The following is a 20,804-nucleotide window of genomic DNA, read 5'->3' as shown; positions in this document are numbered from 1 at the left end:
CTCTTCCTCAAGGGATTTTAGTCATGTCTGTTGTTCATCTCTAGACCATCACCATTTCCTCTGCATCATTCTCAGAATTTGGAAACGTTTCCCTTGCTTTTTGGAAAAGATTCAGCATTATGTAGTCAGTGATCTCATCTATTAGCTAGGATCAGGTGATTTCTAATTTTGGTCTAACTCCTCCCTATAAATATTTCATATTCTTTGAATATATTCTTTAAAGGGCAGTTGTAAACATTTATAAGTTATAAATAGTATATCATGGAGCACAGCTGGTATCATCTGCTGTTCCAAATTAAAGCCTTTCCAAACATCCTCATCTGGAGGGGAAAAACTGCATGCTGCATATTGTTACACAACTGATCCCTCTGTCACAGTGCTGTCATTGGACTGATGTGATCAACTGAGAGATCAGAGATTGCCACCAAGCAGTTTCTGCCCTTGCAAAGTGCAAAATGTCATTTCAGAATCTGTTATTGACATATTTACTTACCGGGCAAAACATGGAAGTGGATAGCGAGCTGGGAGCTGGGTCAAACCTTGAAAGGCCAGTGTGATTCATCTAAGACAGATAGCTGTCTTTTATTCTTAATCTTTTAGGTCAGTGTGTGCTGAAATTCCTTCAGTAATTCTCATAGGTTAACACAAAGTTAAGAATATAATTTAAGCTTTGTTTTACATTCTTTAGCACTTAGCAAAACAAAACAAAACAAAACGGTGTCTTTATACCATTAATGGGAAAAATTGCACAGGACTGAAATAATAACCAGGGGTGAAAATATACAAGATTGTAGCTTTATGAATTGATGCTGAAAATGGATTTTTTTCTTTTATAGGTCATTACCCAGCTCAGGAAAGCCTGATGTTCCTTGTTCTCTGTACATGAAAGAGCTACAAGGTTTCATTGCCAGAGTTATGAATGACTACTTTAAGCACTTTGAATGTTTGGATTTTGTCTTTGACAACACTGAAGCTATTGCCCAAAGAGCCATTGAACTTTTTATCCGCAATGCCAGTCTCGTAAGACCTCTTGGTGAAGGTGGAAAAATGCGACTTGCTACTGATTTTGCGCAGGTAAGTTGATGCATTGCTCCAAGGATTTGAGCCTCACTGTCAACCTATTATGTAAAAAAATTACCTAAAACACCAGTGTCTTAGCTATTTATGCAGCAAAAGAGAAAAGAAAATTCACTTGAAATTAATTGGCTACACAGAAGAGTTTTAAAATATTTTAACAGTTTTATTTTTGTTCTTTCTTTTTAACAAAATTATCATCCCTCGTCTTTGATCCTTCGGGATTAAGGCAGATGTCTTGTACCACAGTAGAGCAGCAGTTCACATCCTTCTATCTTATCATCCAGTAGAGCCATAACAATAACTGATCAACTTTGCTCAAAAGATGATGGAGCAGTGAGCTGACTTTTCAAGCAGCCAGAAAGGAGCAGCATGTTGGAAAAACTCTAGCCCGTCAGTGGTCTTCTCAGTGAGATGAGCAGGCTGCCTGGCAGACACAGTCTGATTAATTGGGCTCTCCACTAAATACAATACCCTTCACCTCTGTGATTAGCCTCAAAATTACTCAAGCTATCTGATTTTCCCCCATTACCTTTCAGTAATCAGAGGCAAAGAAAAAACAGTCTAAGCACCCAGTTTCCTTAGAAGATTCAGAAACAGTTGATTCTCTTTTATATGTTAAGGGTGAATCCATTTCTTAAACCCTTTCAAAACTTTTAGCTTTACTGATCTAAATAGTTACTCCAATGGAGTCTTCATATTAGTCTGCCAGATCCTCCTTGCTTATAAAGATAAATACTAATGTCAGTGTGTGTCTGGGAGAGGACCTGGGCTGCCTGTTCAGGATGTTGACTGCCAGATGCTCCCACACCCTAGCGCACTTATAACACAAACAGCTGACAAAAACCTGGCTTTCAGAAACTATTCTCTTTGCTTATAATGATGCAGCAATTAGTTATTTTCATCCCCAAAATGATGTCTGTGAAACTACTAGGCCATACAAAAAGAGTCTTCCTTTAGGAGTGGTCCCTTTAGCAGCCACATGTGAGAACAGAAATAATTAAATGCTCCTATTAATTTGTCTTAACTTTGTCCATTTTTGCTGCCTTCATTTCTGTCTGTGAACAGTGACTTTATGGAAACGGTTGTGTCTATGTGTCCGACAACCTATCATATTCCTTAAAAATATTGTGTGTAAGCTGTTCTCTAAGGGGTCTTTCCCCTTTTCCCCTCTCCTCCTTGGTCTTGTTTTTCTTTCTGTCTTCCTCCCTGCTAGGCTCCCTCCCCCACCAGCTCATTTGCATTCTTCTCCAGCTGGCTCTTGAGTCACTTTCCTGGAGGCAGCACTTCAAGTCCAATTAGAGTGGCGGCTGAGCAGGCGCTGGCCAGAAGGAGAGTGCTGTAGGAGAGAGGCTTGCTGGTGGAGGGTTTATTTTAATGGTTGTGTTCTCTTGAAAGATGGCAGGTTTTGTCCTTTACAGCACCCTACTGCAGCTAGTACCCCAGGGTGCACAGCCTCCAGTGGTGGGGTGAGCTTCCCCCTTCCCAAAGCTACAGCCCTCAGAGTTATATTTACATTCCCTTTTTCTTAAGACACATTACTTTCTGAAACCATTTCCCCGTCAGGATAAATGGAACTCATCAGTTTCTGTTACTAACTTCTGTTCAGAAAAGTCACACACACACAGTTCTCTCTGCTGAGCCTCAGTACCTGTGACTGACCCATGGTTTGCTACGGCATGGTGTGTTCCAGTTTTTGATCCCACCGTTCCTCTTAGCCTGGCTCAGATCTTAGCCACAGTGCAGGAAAGAGATGCTGAAGCACCTATTTGTGGCCAATAGTGTTAGCAAACATTCCCCAAAGTTCTGTTTGGTTGGAACTGTTTGTCTGGGTTAGTCCAAATAATAACATTTCTCTGAAATTTGTATGCCCAACAGGCATCAGCTGCGGACTGTAACCTTTTAAGTGGTCATTATTAAAAAGCCAATCAAGGTGTAATCACAATTAAACATGGCCACTGAGATTACTAGAATCCAGACCACACAGTTCTCTGTGGGTTTGGCAAGGGTTCTTGTGATCAAAGTCCCTGCTGTGTAGCCATGAGCAGAGCTCAAGAAAGGATCAGTAGAAAGAATTTGGGAAGGTTGTGACATAATGTTTAGATGTAAAGACAAACAATGAAGCATTTTAAGAATTCTCCAGAGTGTCCTGAGTGCCTCAGAAGCACCTGTGCAGAGAAGCGCAGTTGCAGGGTGCCATCTGGAGGGCTCATAGAGAGGGAAGTGCCCAACACAAGGCCAGTGAAGAAGTAGGTCAGGAGCATGAGGTGGCTTCCTACAGGTAATTAATTTCCTGCTGGGACCACATGGCTTCTGTGTCTACACTAATCACACAGCAGTTCAAAAAGCCCTGTACTTGTCCAAGGCCCCCAGGGTCCTGCTGACTCCCACTCATGGCTGATATGCACACGGTGCAGACTGCAGCTCCGTCTCCCCCTCCACCCCGCTTGTCTCTTTTTTCTCTGAGGGAAAGGACAGCTATTGAAGTTGGAATTAAATTATTTAGTGGTACTCCTAGCAATTCTATTTATAAATTTTCTGCCGCCCTTTAAGTATACATTTTTATCTTTCCCACATTGCCCAAAAATGCATATTTAGAAAAGAAAGCAAATTTCTCATTTGGTTCTGATTCTTCTTACCTTTTCTTATCTTGAACATTGTCAGGGCAAGAATGCCCCTGACACATCTAGATGAGCCCTGTGGTTAACGATGCCTGGTGGGTACTGAGCAGCTGCAGGGCAGGGAGCAGCCTCGGTGTCCATCTGGAGCTCTGCAGACTCCTCTAGCAGAACACTCCCTTTTTAAACATGAACTTCATTGTTTAAAGGGAAATGATTCTTCAGTTTCCTCGGGGTCCTTTTTTGATTAAAAATTCATCTTAAACATTTAACCTTTTGAAAGTGCCCTGTATCATAGAAATCTCCTGCATTCACAACCGTTTTAGGTGATGATGATCTTTCATATAGGAACTTTGCCGCAGCTATTTAATTATTTCAGCATTTAGTCTTACTCCAGAGCTAGGCCAAAGGTTGCTTGGTTTGATCTTTGACAACACTGGGGGGGGAGGGGTATGACTAAAATATGCCATGAAACTGTATCACAGAATGCGATGTGCTCTCCACGCACTTGGAAACCCTTATATGCACAGGGTAGTTAGTGGTGTGGATAGAATCAGCATGTCAGAGGCCATGCAGAGTACATGTTTATTGTGACAGCAGTGGAAAATAGATGTTCCACTCTGAAGGAAACCAGAACTCCTTCTGGTTTACTCACTACCCAGGACTCAAGAACAGCCCATCGGCCCTGTCTTGTTGAGTATGTTGGTTCCCAGCTGTCGTGTTTGGATCGTCAGCAAGAATATTGGCTTTTCCTTTAAATTTTTGTTTGTTTAGTCTTCTGTATTTTAGAGTTTTCCAACCATGTAATATTTTCCCCTTAACGTGTGTATGTTTATACTGAATCTTTGGTATTTATTCTGAATCTTCTGTATCAGAAGAGGGACACTGACCTGAATACTAAAACATCTCGAGGGAGCTGCCCTGTCTCAGCACTCGGTGCAGGCAGGCACAGGCATTCTCAATGGGACTATTATTTTGCCTAGTAATAATTGTGTATATATTTATATACATATTTATTTATGTATGACATGTATTTATGTCAGTAATACAATGAGCATTCAACAAAAATCATAACTTATGTATATTTGTGGCTGCATGTAAACATTTACACGTTTATGATCTTATTGAAAAGTTACATTTTTTAAAAATCCCTTTCACTAAATTTGAGAATTCTTGAAGGAAAGAATCTACTTCTAATTCTCCATCTTATCCCAACATATGGTTTGGTACCTGGCTAAGAGTAGGGAGAACTTGGTTTGCAAACGATTGCTTAATTTGGGCTTTGTGGTCCCCATCGACAAGGAGTTTTGAACAGCTTTTCATAAAGATGGTGAGCCTTGTGATGGTTCCTTCTCCTTGTGTTACTTGTTTTGTTGTTGTTGTTGTTGTTGTTTTATTTTATTCTGAGACAGGGTTTCTCTGTGTAACAGCCTAGCTGTCCTGGAACTAGCTCTTGTAGACCAGATTGGCCTTGAACTCACAGAGATCCGCCTACCTCTGCCTCTCAAGTGCTGGGATTAAAGGCGTGTGCCACCACCACCTGGCCTCCTTGTGTGTGTGTGTGTGTGTGTGTGTGTGTGTGTTTTTTTGAATAAAGATACTGCACCATCGGGATAATGGCCTGCTCTCGACCATTCTCTAAACTGGCCTTCACCATGCAGCACATTTCTGTCAGCATGGAGGACCAGTTTTCTCAGTGCCATACAGTGCGGATAATCTGCATGAGCGTGCAGTAGATAAAGAACCAGGAGCCAGTGCTTGTCAAGTAGAATTTCAAGTCAAAGGAGAAAAGTGAAAAGAAGTGAAACCAGCCTTTACTAGTTTTTGTATAAGGGCAGATTAAGTTAATAGTTTAAATGAGAAAAAAATTAAATACTGATAATTTCAGACATTTTAAGACCTATTATATGTGTTTGAGCTTTTGCTTTCATATATGTATACACATCATATGTGTGCCTAGTACCCGCGGAGGCCAGAAGAAAGTACCACATCTCTGAAACTGGAGTTCACAGCAGTAGTGAACTGAGCTCCGTTCCTCCTCTGAGTTCTTAAGCCCTGAGCAACCTGTGTAGCACTAACTTTACGACTAAGTATTTATATGTCATGCAAGTAGAGATTATTCATTTAATTTTTGTTATTGTACTAAGTAGATATTACCCCCTTCATTTGACATATGGCAAAGGTAAAACTAAGAGATAAGCAACTCCTTCAGGGTCCCCTTATATTGATTGTAGTTTGGAATTCTGCCTCTTTTGTGGCACAGAAATCCCCAGAACTAGAACTTTATAATCACTTTGACCATGCTGACTGGTGAAAATTCTCATCAGTTCTATCGAGTACATAGAGACTTGCCATGGCTACGTAGAATACAAGTACACAGTCTGGAAAACCTTCTTTTCCCAAGTCAGACATAATTTGAACTCCTCTGCCACACACCGCACCCTCGTGTCTGTGCTCGGAGCGCTATTACCCAGTTTACGAGCTTCGGGCAAGGGGGCTGTGATGAAGGAGGGTCATCTTTCTATCTGTTGTTTCATTGTTTAATTAATAAAGAAAACTGCTTGGCCTTTGATAGGACAGAAAATTAGATAGGCGGAGAAAACAGAACAGAATGCTGGGAGAAAGAAGCCAAGTCAGACAGACGCCATGCCTCTCCTCTCTGAGACGGAAGCAGGTTAAGAATCTCCCTGGTAAGCCACCAGCTCATGGTGCTACACAGATTATTAGAAATGGGTTAATCAAGATGTGAGAATTAGCCAATAAGAGGCTAGAACTAATGGGCCAAGCAGTATTTAAAAGAATACAGTTTCCGTGTAATTATTTCGGGTAAAGCTAGCCGGGTGGCGGGACGCAGCCCCGCTGCTTCTTACTACAGGGCTGGAGGTTAAAATACACAGACACACACAGAGAGACAGCGACACAGGTCATCCTTGAATTCCCCAAGAATGCCCCCTTTATTGTGTTCAGGGGCAGATTATATAGAGATAGCCACGCCCCAGCCAAACCCACCAGAAACCACTCTCCTGCCATCAGGAACTCCTGAAGGTCTTGTGCTCAGAGCAGCTGTAGGCACTCAGATCAGGGGATTACTAGAAATTCAGGATCTGGGGTCTCACTGCTCCAACACTCCTCTTAACAGCGTAGAAATATCTTATCTTGGGCCTCTTTGGTAAAGCAGTGTTAATGTCATTGAAGTCTTTATCTTTTAATAAATTTAAGTGGCTTCCAAAACGTGTTTCACAGGCAGTCAACATTAAGCTTACGAAGACTTAGAACTTTTGAGAACTGAGGTAAGGGAATGCTTAAACTGTCAGCTTGGTTGGTTTGAAAATGTCCTACGAGTTAGTAAAGTGCAGTTCTGGGAGGGTGTTTCCAAGGAGGACTAACTGAGGTAAAGACCTAGGAGGGTGTTTCCTGGGAGGATTAACTGAGGGAAAGACCTGAGAGAGCATTTCCAGGGAGGACTGACTGAGGGAAAGACCTGGGAGGGTGTCTCCAAGGAGGACTAACTGAGGGAAAGACCTAGGAGGATGTTTCCAAGGAGGATTAACTGACAGAAAGACCTGGGAGAGCGTTTCCCGGGAGGACTGACTTAGGGAAAGACCTGGGAGAGCGTTTCCAGGGAGGACTGACTGAGGGAAAGACCTGGGAGAGCGTTTCCAGGGAGGACTGAGGGAAAGACCTGGGAGAGCGTTTCCAGGGAGGACTGACTGAGGGAAAGACCTGGGAGCGTTTCCAGGGAGGACTGAGGGAAAGACCTACCCTGGATGTAAGTCTACATCCACAACTGGGGCCAGATGAGGGGTTTCCTCAGCACAGGCATTCTGTCCCTGTGTCCTGGCCACCACTGGGTGAGCAATTCTGCCCCACCAGACCTTCACCTTGATAGACTGGCACCTCAGAAGCTATGAACCCAAATAAGTCATTCTTTTCTTAATTGTTCATATCAGGTATTAATCACAACAAAGGAAAACTGACCTAGAGTATTTCTCAAGTTTGACTTTCAGAGTCTGCTATGTAAAGCTGTGGTCTATCTCTTCATATTTCAGATGGAGCTGGCTGTGGGTCCCCTTTGTAGAAGAGTGTCTGATTTGGGAAAGTCCTATCGAATGCTGAGGTCATTCAGGTAAGACCTAATTCTTTGTTATATACCATCTTACTAGCAGGTGGTCCTTTCTTTGTATTGAGGTTAAGCTATATAAAATTGTCAACATTCATTTTTTACTGTAGCAATGCATATATGAGATGATCGTCCTAAAAGATCTTGTTTAGAAAACCATGTAAGATTATATGCAGTAACTAATAACATGGGGGGGGGTTCTTTTTGAATTATAACCTGTAGGCTGAGCTGATGGGTACTTTCTAACTTCCCATTCTTATAGAAACACCAGGAAGTACATTATAATACAGGCATTTTTTTCTGAAAATTTTATTTATTCATGTACATTTTTAATCCAATCTATTCCTAAAAGTATCACATAATATAAACAAACACAACTATTGATTGAAACCAAGCTCAGTGAAGAACTTAGGGAATGAATTAGGGAGCTCAGACTGATGCAGTTGAGCACCAAATTTAGGGTTAGACTTCTTACAATTCAGTTTTAAAAGCGAGTTAATCCCATCACTCAGAAAGCAGAGTCAGGTAAATCTCTGTGAGTTCAAGACCAACCTGATCTACAGATTGAGATCCAGGACAGCTAGGTGTACACAGAGAAACCCTGTCTCCAAAAAATAAACAACAACAACAAAGAGTAACAGTTAGCTAGTTCATACACATGATGTAATAATATAGCAGTTTAACGAGTGGATCTGTCCTTTCCACAACTGGACACTGTTCTGAAAACATTTAGTAGCTTTATGACCTCAGTAGTAGATGCTAGAAGATAGGGTAATACTGTGCATATGGCTGTTCATTCAGTAAAATAGGATTCCAAATTCTTCATATTTACGAAAAAGAAAATATCCATACTAAAAATATAACTAACCCTATAGACTGGAAAGATCTAATTAATAAACATAACAATTTTGTGAGTATAGCTTGCTACATAGAAAGAAGACTTTGGCACAAACTAGTCAAATATCCAAAAGCCTATTGACATATGGGTGTATTTTGTAAATATAAGGCAGCGTGAGCTGTCTGAACCTTGACTCAGTTCTGGAAACTAGTGTGGTCGGTAAGTGTGTGTCCTTCCAGTGTCCTCAAGCTGCTGTAATTGCCATGTAGGAAGCCAGTGCTGCTGACAGTGGTCATGTGCTTTAGAGTTTCTTTCTTGTTTTCATTGCCAGCATCATGGACTGAATTTTGCTTTTTCTGCAGTGGATAATCACTGCACATACGTCCATGATTGCAAGAAAACTCTAAGTGAGATCTTGTTCTTTGGTTTGTTTGTTTGTTTGTTGTTTTTGGTTTGTTTTGGTTTGGTTTTTCGAGACAGGGTTTCTCTATAGCTTTGGAGCCTGTCTTGGAACTAGCTCTTATAGACCAGGTTGGTCTCAAACTTACAAAGATCTGCCTGCCTCTGCCTCCCAAGTGCTGGGATTAAAGGCATGTGTCACCACCGCCCGACCTAAATGAAATCTTGTATATTTTTCAAATACCTTGTTTGGGCCTGCTGAGATCTTTAAAAATAAATAAATCTCTAAGTAGTGTGTTAAATTCTAGTTCTACTCTAAGTTGAAAGATTAGATCCCAAGGTTACCAGTTTATCATTTATTTGTTTTGTCTTCAAAAATAGCCATACTGAATGAATTATATAATCATGTACTTTGAGAAAGATGGTAGTACACTTTATTAGTGACTTTCCTCTTGCTGTAATAAAGCATTATGACAAAAGCAATTTATACAAGGAAAGGTTTATTTTTATTTATGGCTCCAGAGGGAGAGAGAGTACATCATGGCTTCCAATATTTTTTGTTTGTCTTTTCCTCCATTTCTTTGAGGGAATTTTTTATTTCCTCTTTAAGGGTCTCAAACATTCTCCTAAAGTTATTTTGTAGATCAGTTTCTTCTGATTCATCTATATTTGTTTGTTCAAGTCTTGCTGTTGTAGGGTCTTTAGGTTTTACTGGTGTCGTGTTGCTCTTTGTGGTGTTGATTGTGTTCTTACCTTGTCTACTCATCTTTTCCTCTAATTGGTGTGGTTGGGGCTGTCTGTGACTCTGGTGATCAATCTTCCAGGTGTTAGTAAATCCAAGGCTCAGATGGTTGCTCCTCATGGTGCAGTCAGGGCCATAGTTCCAGTCACCCCATTGGTCACTCCATGTTCCTGAGGTCACTAGGCACTCCTGGGGTTTGCTCTGCTCCTGTGGAGTTTGCTGTCTCAGGCCTTCTCTGGCCTAGGTCATTGGCTCAGTCCTGTTTCTGTAAATGTCCCCGGTCTAGGTCTGCTCCTGGCTTGGGCTTGGTCCCACAAAGGTCTCTAGCTCTGATCTACTCCCTATCTCACAAATATTAAGATTAGCACTATTTTAATATACACACAATAAAACCTAAACATGGAATTTGGGATTATCAAAAACAAGACCCTAGTCCTACTGCAGCAAATGAATGTCATTCCAGTATCTTTCTCAGACCTTTATCAAAGGATACTGGACTGATGTCCTCGGAACATTCACTGACCCAGCCACGACAGCATTGTATTGTAAGTACAGACTGCTGTTTGTAGTTTAACTGAGAATGCCCTCCACATACGTTCGGGTAGTTGAACATGAGGTCCCAAGTCAGTGGTACTGTTTGGGAAGGCTAGCAGGTGTGGCCTTGCTGGAGGCAGGCTTGAGTTTAAAGCCTCACACCACTCCCAGTGAGCTCTCTCTGCTTTTTGTTACAGTATATTTGATCACACTGTGAACCCTGAGGTTGCATCATTTAAATAAAATCAACCATAGGTCAAGAGGTAGAGCAAAGAACCAGTTGACTGGATGTAACTATCGAGAATGAGGGAAAGTCAGGAGGTTGGAGGGCAGGCACAGGAAGTAGAAGGGGGCAGGCACAGGAAGTGGAAGGGACGGACATCCAGTTGGAGGAGTATTAGTTCCAAATGGGAAAGGAGAAGCATCTCTTTCTGAGATGATACAGAGGAGGAAGGTCAGTCAGCTGCTTTCTCTGCCTCTCTGAGCTAGCAGATTTTCCCCCCAGCATTTGGCTCCCAAGTCTTTATTGGTAAAATAAAAATATAGAGACTGACTTAAAACAACATTTGCTTCCTTACATGGTCACTGAGGTGGCAATGGCAGACATGAAGGCCTCAGCAGAGAGGCTGAGGCTGTGAGCCACAGTCGGTAGCTGAGGCAGTGTTAGGATCAGGTGCAGCCACTGTGCTAAAGATAAAAAACAACAGCTTTCTGCTTCAGTTGGAAGATGTGTGCTCTAAAATTCTGTCTCCTGGCCGGGGGTTGGGGGAGGTGGCGCATGCCCTTAATCCCAGCACTGGGGAGGCAGAGGCAGGCGGATCTCTGAGTTAGAGGCCAGCCTGGTCTACAAGAGCTCATTCTAGGACAGGCTGCAAAGCTACAGAGAAACCCTGTCTCAAACAACAACAACAACAACAAGATTCTGTCTCCTGAAACCATGCCTGCAGCTTGTGTCCATGCTTCCTATTATGATGTTCTCTCTTCTCTTGCCTGAGCCAGGTCCTCTGTGGGTCTGGGCAGGAGTGGGGGGGAGAGGGAGGGAGGGAGGGAGGGAGGGGGAAGAGAGAGAAAGAGAGAGAGAGAGAGAGAGAGAGAGAGAGAGAGAGAGAGAGAGAGAGAGAAAGCTAGAACACTGGTATGTGTTTTATGTGGAGAAGAGAAAAAAGAAGAGCCATCAAAACCTTGTCAGTTTTTTCTTTTTCAAATTTCTTGCCTCAGCTTTATTTTTTTAGTGAGAAAAACCAATAATTTTTGTTATTAAATTTCTTACATTGTTTTCGCATCTAGAAATAACAGAAGAGCTAAAGAATAATATAATATCCATTAAAACATTTTCTAACAAGGTTGGGGCAGGCAAGCCAAACAGTACCTCGGGCATAGTGTGAATCCACAGAAGACCTCATTCTGAAGCAGTGGGGCTGGGGAGGGCAGCAGGGACCTCTTTGCAAGGGAGGAAGACCTTGATAGCCAGATCCTCTCCAGTTAAGAGCCTCCTCCTCCCTCCCACCCTCTCCCTTCGCACAGCACGCTGCCATGTGCCCCTGGGCACTCTCTCTGATGGTAATATCAGTGGACCAGTTAATTAAGCCAGCGAGGTTCTTGCATACATTTGTATTTCACTGTCTTCATTAGAGTTCCTCGGGCAGCAAAAACCTTTTCATACTTGGGCAGAATGCTGCCTCAGAAAAATACTGACATTCCTGATCTGCCCCTAGAGGCTTTTGTATTTTCTACACATGACACACATGTCAGAACTGTCAAGACCCTATTCTCATCTGCCTCTGTGCAGCATGAAGTTAACCCCTGAGCACCAGATGCTGTAAGACCGTAGATGCCAGTGTCGATCTGTGAGCTGACACAGAAAAGCCTGAGATACAACCTTTCAGCACACCTGCCCTTCAGCACACCTGCCCTTCAGCACACCTCACCTTGCCTCCTGAAGGGATACTTTGTTCCTGAGGTCTACTGCCTGCTTTGCTGGAACCTTCTTATCTGGGATTCATAGATTAGTGAAAACAGTCAAGGAATGGGACTGTGCTATGCTGAAGCTTTTAGCAAAAGGGCAGGGAAGAAAAGAGCGAGAGAAAGAGCAGGTTCAGGAAAGGGACATCATCAGTAACTAAAATAGAATGCTCCTTTGTGTTGGTTTTCATTGCAGGGATAAAAAGGCTTTTCTTTTTTGTTTGTTTGGTTTTTTGAGACATGAATTCTCTATGTAACAGCCCTGGCTGACTGTCTTGAAACTCATTCTGTAGACCAGGCTGACCTCAAGCCCACAGAGATCCATCTGCCTCTACCTCTCAAGTGCTGGAGTTAAAGGTGTGTGCCACCACTGCCTGGCTATTGAGGGTTTTCGAAGGCCCTGATCTATTGACCATATAAATGCTGCTATATCGATCAGGTAAAGCCATGCACATGTCAATAAAGGGAATAGTTTGTCAATTAAATGTGACAATTGTAAATACATATTGTGGTCAAATGTAGGGATTCTGTCATGAGTACCTTACGTTAGGAACATAGAAGGACACTTTGTGTCTTTCCGTAGTGTCAGAATTTATTGAATAACAATAATCTACGACTTGCATCGGTTTCAGTAGCATCAATTTGTCAAATAATCTACCTACCTCAATAATCTGGCTGAGGTGAATGCAGGTTCTTTTACTCCTTTTTTACTAATATTAACTCTCATATCACACCATGCCCAGGATACAATGAATATATCTCTAGATCTACACACACACACACACACACACACACATACACACATACACACATATATATTTGTGTGAGTTACAGAAAGAATACAAGTTAGCAACAGTAGTAGTACAAGAGCTTTTAGAAGTTGATGGATTGAAATGCATTATTAAATTTCATATATCATAAATACATATATTAATAAGATAACAAGTCCAAACCAGCCTTAAGGAAGAAGCCTTTGCTGTAGAGTTCAAACCATGAAAGAGTCTGAGTTGAGACTAAAGATGTGGCCAGTTGCAGAGACAAAAGAACAGCAGGTCTAAGTCCAGAGGGGCATGCGTGTGGATGGCCGTGTCAACAGTGGAAGACTGAGCTGACAGCCCAGGGATAATTGAGACTTCTCTGCCTGTCATTCCTCGGTGCATACTCTAGATACCAAATGATAGGTTGGTGTGGGCCCCTGTGATGACCATTTTATGAAATAGAGGCAAAGGAGTTGCATCCTCTTTTTGGTCTGGCTGTCTGATAAGTTCTTGGGCTTGGTTTTGCTGATATAATTTTAATGTACTCATATGCCCCTGCAGTATCAATTGACCTTCATACATTGATAAATTAGCAAATTTCTACTGCTAAGATAATGTCATCTAGCTGCGTTGTGTGGTTCATACTGGACAGATGATGGTTGTTTGTGAGTCCACCCTGCATGTAATTATCTTCCATCCTCAAAATGGGAGTCAAAAATCTGTTTGTAAAATAGAGTCTGTCAGGGCAAGGTACATCCTGGAAACTATTTTACACACTATGAAGTAACTTAGACTAGAACATATACACGCGGACTGGAGAAAGGTGAGTCTGAACTCTGGCTGGACAGCCCTGCTCTCTCGGCCCTAACCCCCGGGGGCACATCCCATGCGCCAACCCCTCCTACCGAAGCCCCAGTGACTAGGGAACAGCATCCCTTTTGCCCACTCCCAACCATCTTCCACTGCATCAGCGACCACTGGAACTGTGGGCCACGGCTGCACTGATTGGGGTAAAAGATGGGTAGATGGCAGTGTAAGGATACAGTGAACAACAGAAAGAAAGAGCAGTATGGCAGCAACAAAAACTAGTGGTGCTGTGATAGCAAAACCAGAACGTCCAATGCAGATGAAGCAGAAGAAAATGAGCTTAAAAATAACTTTATGAAGAAGATATAGGCCCTTAAAGAAATGGAAGGAAAGACAAACAAGCAAACAAACAAAAAACAGAAGAAGTCAATAAATCCCTTAAAGAAAAAACAATCACACTGGGCAGTGGTGGCGCATGCCTTTAATCCCAGCAGTCAGGAAGCAGAGACAGGTGGATCACTGTGAGGCCAGCCTGGTCTACAAGAGCTAGTTCCCAGGATAGGCTCCAAAGCTACAGAGAAACCCTAAAAAATAAAATAAAATAAAAAAATAAACAAGTGAAGGAAACAGTTCAAGAAAAGACTTGCGTCCTCCTGAATATTAAACTTCATCAGGCGATGAAAGGAAACAGAGACAGAGACCCACATTGGAGCACCAGACTGAAATCTCAAGGTTCAAATCAAGAGCAGAAGGAGAGAGAGCACGAGCAAGAAACTCAGGACCACGAGAGGTGCACCCACACACTGAGACAATGGGGATGTTCTATCAGGAACTCACCAAGGCCAGCTGGCCTGGGTCTGAAAAAGCATGGGATAAAACTGGACTCGCTGAACATAGCAGACAATGAGGACTACTGAGAACTCAAGAACAATGGCAATGGGTTTTTCATCCTACTGCACGTACTGACTTTGTGGGAGCCTAGGCAGTTTGGATGCTCACCTTACTACCTTACCGGAATGGAGGTGGGTGGTCCTTGGACTTCCCACAGGGCAGGGAACCCTGATTGCTCTTCGGGCTGACAATGGAGGGGGACTTGATTCGGGAAGGGGGAGGGAAATGGGAGGGGGTGGCGAGGAGGAGGCAGAAATCTTTAATAAATAAATAAATAATTAAAAAAAAAGAAAAAGAAAATACAAGTTTACTGAACACCAAATAGACTAGACCAAAAAAAAGTCTCCTCACCACATAATAATCAAAACATGAAATATACAGAATAAAGAAAGACTATTAAGAGCTGCAAAGGCAAAGGAAAAAAGTCAAGTAACATATAAAGGGAGACCCATCAGAATTACACCTGACTTCTCAATGGAAACAATTAAAGCCAGAAGGTCCTGGTCAGATGTTATGTAAAAACTAAGAGACCAAGGATGACAGCCCTGACTGCTATACCTAGCAAAGGTCTCAATCACCATAGACAGAGATAACAAGATATTTCAAGACAAAACCAGATTTTAAACAATAGCTATTCACAAATCTAGCCCTATAGAAAGTAATAAAAGGAAACCCCAACCCAAGGAAGTTAGTCACACCCACGAAAGTACAGCAAATCTTAAAGAAGGGAAAAACACACACTATACCACCAGCAACAACAAAAACAAAAATATCAGGAACTAACAATCACTGGTCATTAATATCCATTAATATCAATGGACTCAATTCACCTATAAAAACACACAGGCTAACAGATTGGATATGAAAATCGAATCCATCCTTCTGCTGCATAAAAGAAACACACTTCTACTTCAAAGACATTGCCTCAGAGTAAAGCGTTGGGAAAAAAGATTTTCCAAACAAACCTAAGAAACAAGCTGGTGTAACTATTCTAATAGCTATCAAAATAGACTTCAAACTAAAGGTAGTCAAAAGAGATGAAGAAGGACATTTCATATTTGTCACAGGAAAAATCCATCAAGATGAAGTCTCAATTCTCATCATCTATGCCCCAAATAAAAGGGCATTCATATTTGTAAGAGAAACATTACTAAAACTTAAATCACACATCAAGCCCCACGCACTAATAGTGGGAGACTTCAACACCCCACTCTCACCACTGGACATATCTGCCAGACAGAAACTTAACAGAGTAATAACAGAACTAACAGATGTTATGACTCAAATGGACTTAACAGATACCTATAGAACATTTCCTCCAAACACAAAAGAATATATATACCTTCTTCTCAGCACTTCTTGGAACCTTCTCTAAAGTGAACCACATGATCGGTAACAAAGCAAACCTCAATAGATACCAAAAAAAAATTGGAATAATCCCCTGTATCTTATCGGATCACCATGACTTAAAGTTAGAATTCAACAACAGAACAAATTCCAGAAAGCCTACAAACTAATGGAACCTGAATATTGTCCAGCTGAATCGTGCCTGGGTCAAGGAAGAAATAAAGAAATTAAAGACTTCTAGAAGTCAAAGGAAATGAATGTACAACATACCCAAACTTATGTAACACTATGAAAATCAGTACTAGGAGGATTTAAAAAATGGAGAAATCCCATAATAATGAATCAACAGAATACCTGAAAGCTCTAGAACAAAAAGAAGTAAACTCATCCAGGAGGAGTAGATGACAGGAAATAATCAAAATGAGGGCTGAAATCAATAAAATAGAAACAAGGAGAACAATATAAAAAATCAGTGAAACAAAGGAGTTGGTTCTTCAAGAAAATCAACAAGATAGACTAACATTCATCCAAACTAACCAAAAGACAGAGAATATCCAAATTAACAGAATCAGACATGAAAAAAAGATATAACAACAAACACTGGGGAAATCCAGAGAATCATCAGGTCATATTTCAAAAACTTGTATTCCACAAAATTGGAAAATGTAAAAGAAATGTACAATTTTCCAAGTAGGTCCCACATACCAAAATTAAATCAAGACCAGATAAACAATTTGAATAGACCTATAACCCCTAAGGAAGTAGAAACAGTCATTAAAAGTCTCCTGACCAAAAAAAAAAAAGCCCAGGGTCAGATGACTTCAGTGCAGAATTCTACCAGAACTTCACAGAAGAGCTAATACCAATACTCCCCCAAGTATTCCACATAGCAGAAACAGAAGGAACATTGCCAAACTCCTATTATGAGAGTACAGTTACCCTGATACCCAAACCACACAAAGATGCAACAAAGATAGAGAACTACAGACCAGTTTCCCTCATGAACATTAATGCAAAAATACTTAATAATACTGAATAATACTGAATCTAAGAACACACACACAAAAAAATCCTCTACCATGACCAAATAGTCTTTATCCCAGAGATGTAGGATTGGTTCAACATACAGAAATCTGTCAATGTAATCTACCATATAAACAAAGTGAAAGAAAAAAAAACAAATGATAATCTCATTAAAAACTGAAAAAGCCTTTGACAAATCCAACACCCTTCACAAAAAAAGGTCTTTGGAGAGATACAAGGAACGTATCTAAATATAATAAAAGAAATTTACAGCAAGCCAACAGCCAACATTAAATTAGGTGGAGAGAAACTCAAAGTGATAAACTTCTGGAAATAAACCACATAATCAACCCAGATACAAAAAGGCCGTTGACAAAGTTTAGAATCCTTTAATGAAGAGAGTTAAGAATCAAAGGAATATATTTCAACATAATAAAAGCTATACATGACAGATCTCTAGTCAACATTATACTAAATGAGGAAAACTGAAGGCATTTCCTCTGAAATGAGGAATGAGACAAGGGTGCCCATTCTCTGCTCTTACTCAGTGTAGTGCTCAAAGTCATAACTAGGACAGCAAGACAAGAGAAGGAAGTAAAGCGGACACAAATAATATAGGAAAAAGCAAAAGGATCCCTGTTTTTAGATGACATGATCCTATATTTAAAATATTCTAAAGACTTGATCAGAAAACCCTGAGACCTAATACTCACTTCAGTAAAATATCAGAATACAAAACTAACATAAGAAATATCACTTATATTTCTATATATAATAGCTAACTTCCTAAGAAAGAAATAATGGAAAAAATCCTATTTACCATAAAAACAGATCAATAAAAGCTACAGTAGCTAAGGGTCCCCCAGGGAATGACCATCCTGCGTCTTATTCCAGACATACCTGTTTTGTCCAGAAACATTAAAATGCTTGTATCTATTATCTTGGAAAATAGCAAATTTTTAGAGACTAGTGGCAAATTCCTGCCACTGAAAGAGTTCATGTTCCTGGATTCTGCTCCCAGAAGCTCCAGGACAGCTCCAGGAAGACCTAGACAGCCGCCCTTCATGAAACCCTACCTTCTGTGGTGGAACAAACACTGACAGGAGCCCTTCTAACCTAAACTTTGAGCCCCTGTTTATTCCAAGTCATTAGCCACCTGCATCTTTCTCCTCTGCAGCACTCGTGACCCTAAAATGCCTTCTAGAGAGCCTCACTTCTGACATCTGTATGTCCTCTCAATACCAGTGCCATGTCCTGTGCGGGAAGGATGGCTAGCTGCATCCTGTCTCACAGTGGGGTCATGTTTCCTTTCTCTGACTCAATTCTTTGGGAGTTTCTGAGCATTGTACTCAGTGGTCTTGCTGCTTTATCAGGCCCTTTGCTCAGAATTGGAGAGGGTAGGCTTGGTGGCAGGTGGCATGAAAGGGACCAGCATTGATACTGGATGTGGGGACAGGAGCTTCGGGGCCTCTTGTCCTGCATTTCATGATTAGCCTTACAGGGTGTCTGAAAATTGGCAGCTGTGAAACCATGAGTCATTTAAATGTGACTTTCCCTGACTAGAAATAGACATTTTTTTTTCTAAGGGATCTAATACTTGACTAATTAACTCTACCTTCTGGCTAGAATGTGTAACCTTGGAAGTGCTGCTATATTTAAAATAATCTCTAAGAATGACAGTATGGAATTTCTGCTTTTCATGGCGCCTTAATTAATTTGTTTTGTAAAGCACTTCAGGTGGTGATTATTTTTTTAACTTGTTGGTGCTTCAGGTCCCACCTGGCGGTGCTGCCTGGAAGGAGGTGGTGTGTGCCTGGTGCCTGGTGCAGATGCAGACCCAGAACTGCTTGCAGGGTCTTTAGACAGCTGTTAGTGACCAGTGCAGAACTCTGGTCTTGGCAGAAAGACAGCTTATGTGGCTTAGAGCTCCAAAGGGACAGGTTGCTGACCCCCAAAACAGCTAGACCGGGTTAATTAGCATGTCACCCAGCCTGTCTGTGGGCCAGCCTCCTAAACACAGCTCATCCCATGCGTGTGTGCCCCGATGTTTCCTCCCTGCCTGCCTCCATCCCTCTGTTTCTCCTAATCTTCCTTCCTTGCTTTTCACCCCTTGTATCCTTTGTAGTTTGCATTGAAAATATCCTGAAAAATAATTATGAAAAACACAAAAAACCCACAAAATTAACTTCCTTACTTTTAGATTTGACTTTTAATTTCCTGGAGCTGAAGATAAAACCAGCTGCTTAGCTCTCCTGTCAGAATGAAATGGGGCAAATGTGTGGAGGCTGAGGAGGAAGTTTGTTCTTAGCTCTTAACCCTGCCCACTTCCCAACAGTGCTGAGATCCTCCTGTCTCATTCCCTGAACTTGTATCTGGCTTTAGCTACCTTCCTGTGTGTGTCTTGATGAGCTTCTCTTTGTGTTGGGTTTAGAGAGCTCTTCGCTTCCTGTACCTAGGGCTGGTATCTAATATGGGGAAATTTTACCCATTGTTTCTTTTTTTATTATTATTATGTGTACAGCATTCCTTCCATGTGTGCCCGCATGCCAGAAGGGAGCGCCAGGTCTCATTATAGATGGCTGTGAGCCACCATGTGGTTGCTGGGAATTGAACTCAGGACCTCTGGAAGAGCAGTCAGTGCTCTTAACCACTGAGCCATCTCTCCAGCCCCGACCCATTTATATATATATATATATATATATATATATATATATATATTTATTTATTTATTATGTATACAATATTCTTTCTGCGTGTATGCCTGAAGTCCAGAAGAGGGCACCAGATCTCATTACAGATGGTTGTGAGCCACCATGTGGTTGCTGGGAATTGAACTCAGGACCTTTGGAAGAGCAGGCAATGCTCTTAACCGCTGAGCCATCTCTATCAGATCAGTCCTTTCAGACTTACCAGCAGCTCCCTCATTCTACCAACAAAAAGTCAAGATGTCATCAAGATAACCTCTGAGGCCTGTAACAAAGAGTTCTGCTCTGCCCCAAAACACACACCTGTGTCCAATCTACAGAAACTTTGTGGAATTGATACCATGTTAGAAGATGGTATTGGGGGCAAAGATCAAATCTTGCTTTGTGTCCCAATGTGTTCATCCATGGGATGAGAGGCTGAGTAGGCTGAACACAGACACCAGGAGCAGTAAATACCGAACCTTCCACACCACCAGCTCTTCCAGCTGTCATGATCCAGGTCCAAGTTTTTCACTCTCTGTATCTGGCAAACATGTGACATATAAAAAATCGGAATATTATATACCTATTGTCAGCATAACCAACACAGTGTGGTCTGAGGAGTTAAAGACAGCTGTGAGAGAAGAGGGCATTTTAACTGACCAGAAATGGCATATTTAAACTGCTTAGATATGCTACTCATCTGTAGTTGTTTGTATTTGATAAGATGGTTTAATTGATGTTTGGGTTATTAAAAATGACTTACTACGTTTTGATTATAGATTTTCTTTTTAATCAGTTTAATTTCATAGCTGTAACCTCATGAAGGGTGAATAGTTCTAATTATCAGAAATGTTCTAAAGTACAAACTACCAGGACAAAAGCAACTGAAGAGAGGAGGATTCGGTTTAATTCCGGTTTATTCTGTCACTGTCACTGCAGGAGGTAATGGTGACAGGGACTGGAAGTGGTCACTTCACTGGACAGTCAGTACCACATGTGGGCGC

The 20,804-nt window shown here is 41.4% G+C and overlaps 1 protein-coding gene across 1 annotated transcript in view; it reads left to right on the top strand.

The window, feature by feature from the left end:
• Cog5 (component of oligomeric golgi complex 5) overlaps positions 1 to 20,804 on the top strand; it is a 224,784-nt gene that overhangs the window by 196,191 nt on the left and 7,789 nt on the right. Inside the window, exons 18-19 of the mRNA XM_057783089.1 lie at positions 837 to 1,074; positions 7,742 to 7,818. Coding sequence (XP_057639072.1) covers positions 837 to 1,074; positions 7,742 to 7,818 — 315 coding nt within the window. The remainder of the gene's footprint in view (positions 1 to 836; positions 1,075 to 7,741; positions 7,819 to 20,804) is intronic.

The sequence above is a fragment of the Chionomys nivalis genome, chromosome 10 (genome assembly GCF_950005125.1).
Source record: "Chionomys nivalis chromosome 10, mChiNiv1.1, whole genome shotgun sequence".
In the NCBI taxonomy this organism is placed as follows: Eukaryota; Metazoa; Chordata; class Mammalia; order Rodentia; family Cricetidae; genus Chionomys; species Chionomys nivalis.
Note: the sequence above shows the minus strand (reverse complement) of the source record. Positions and strands in the feature narration are given on the sequence as shown.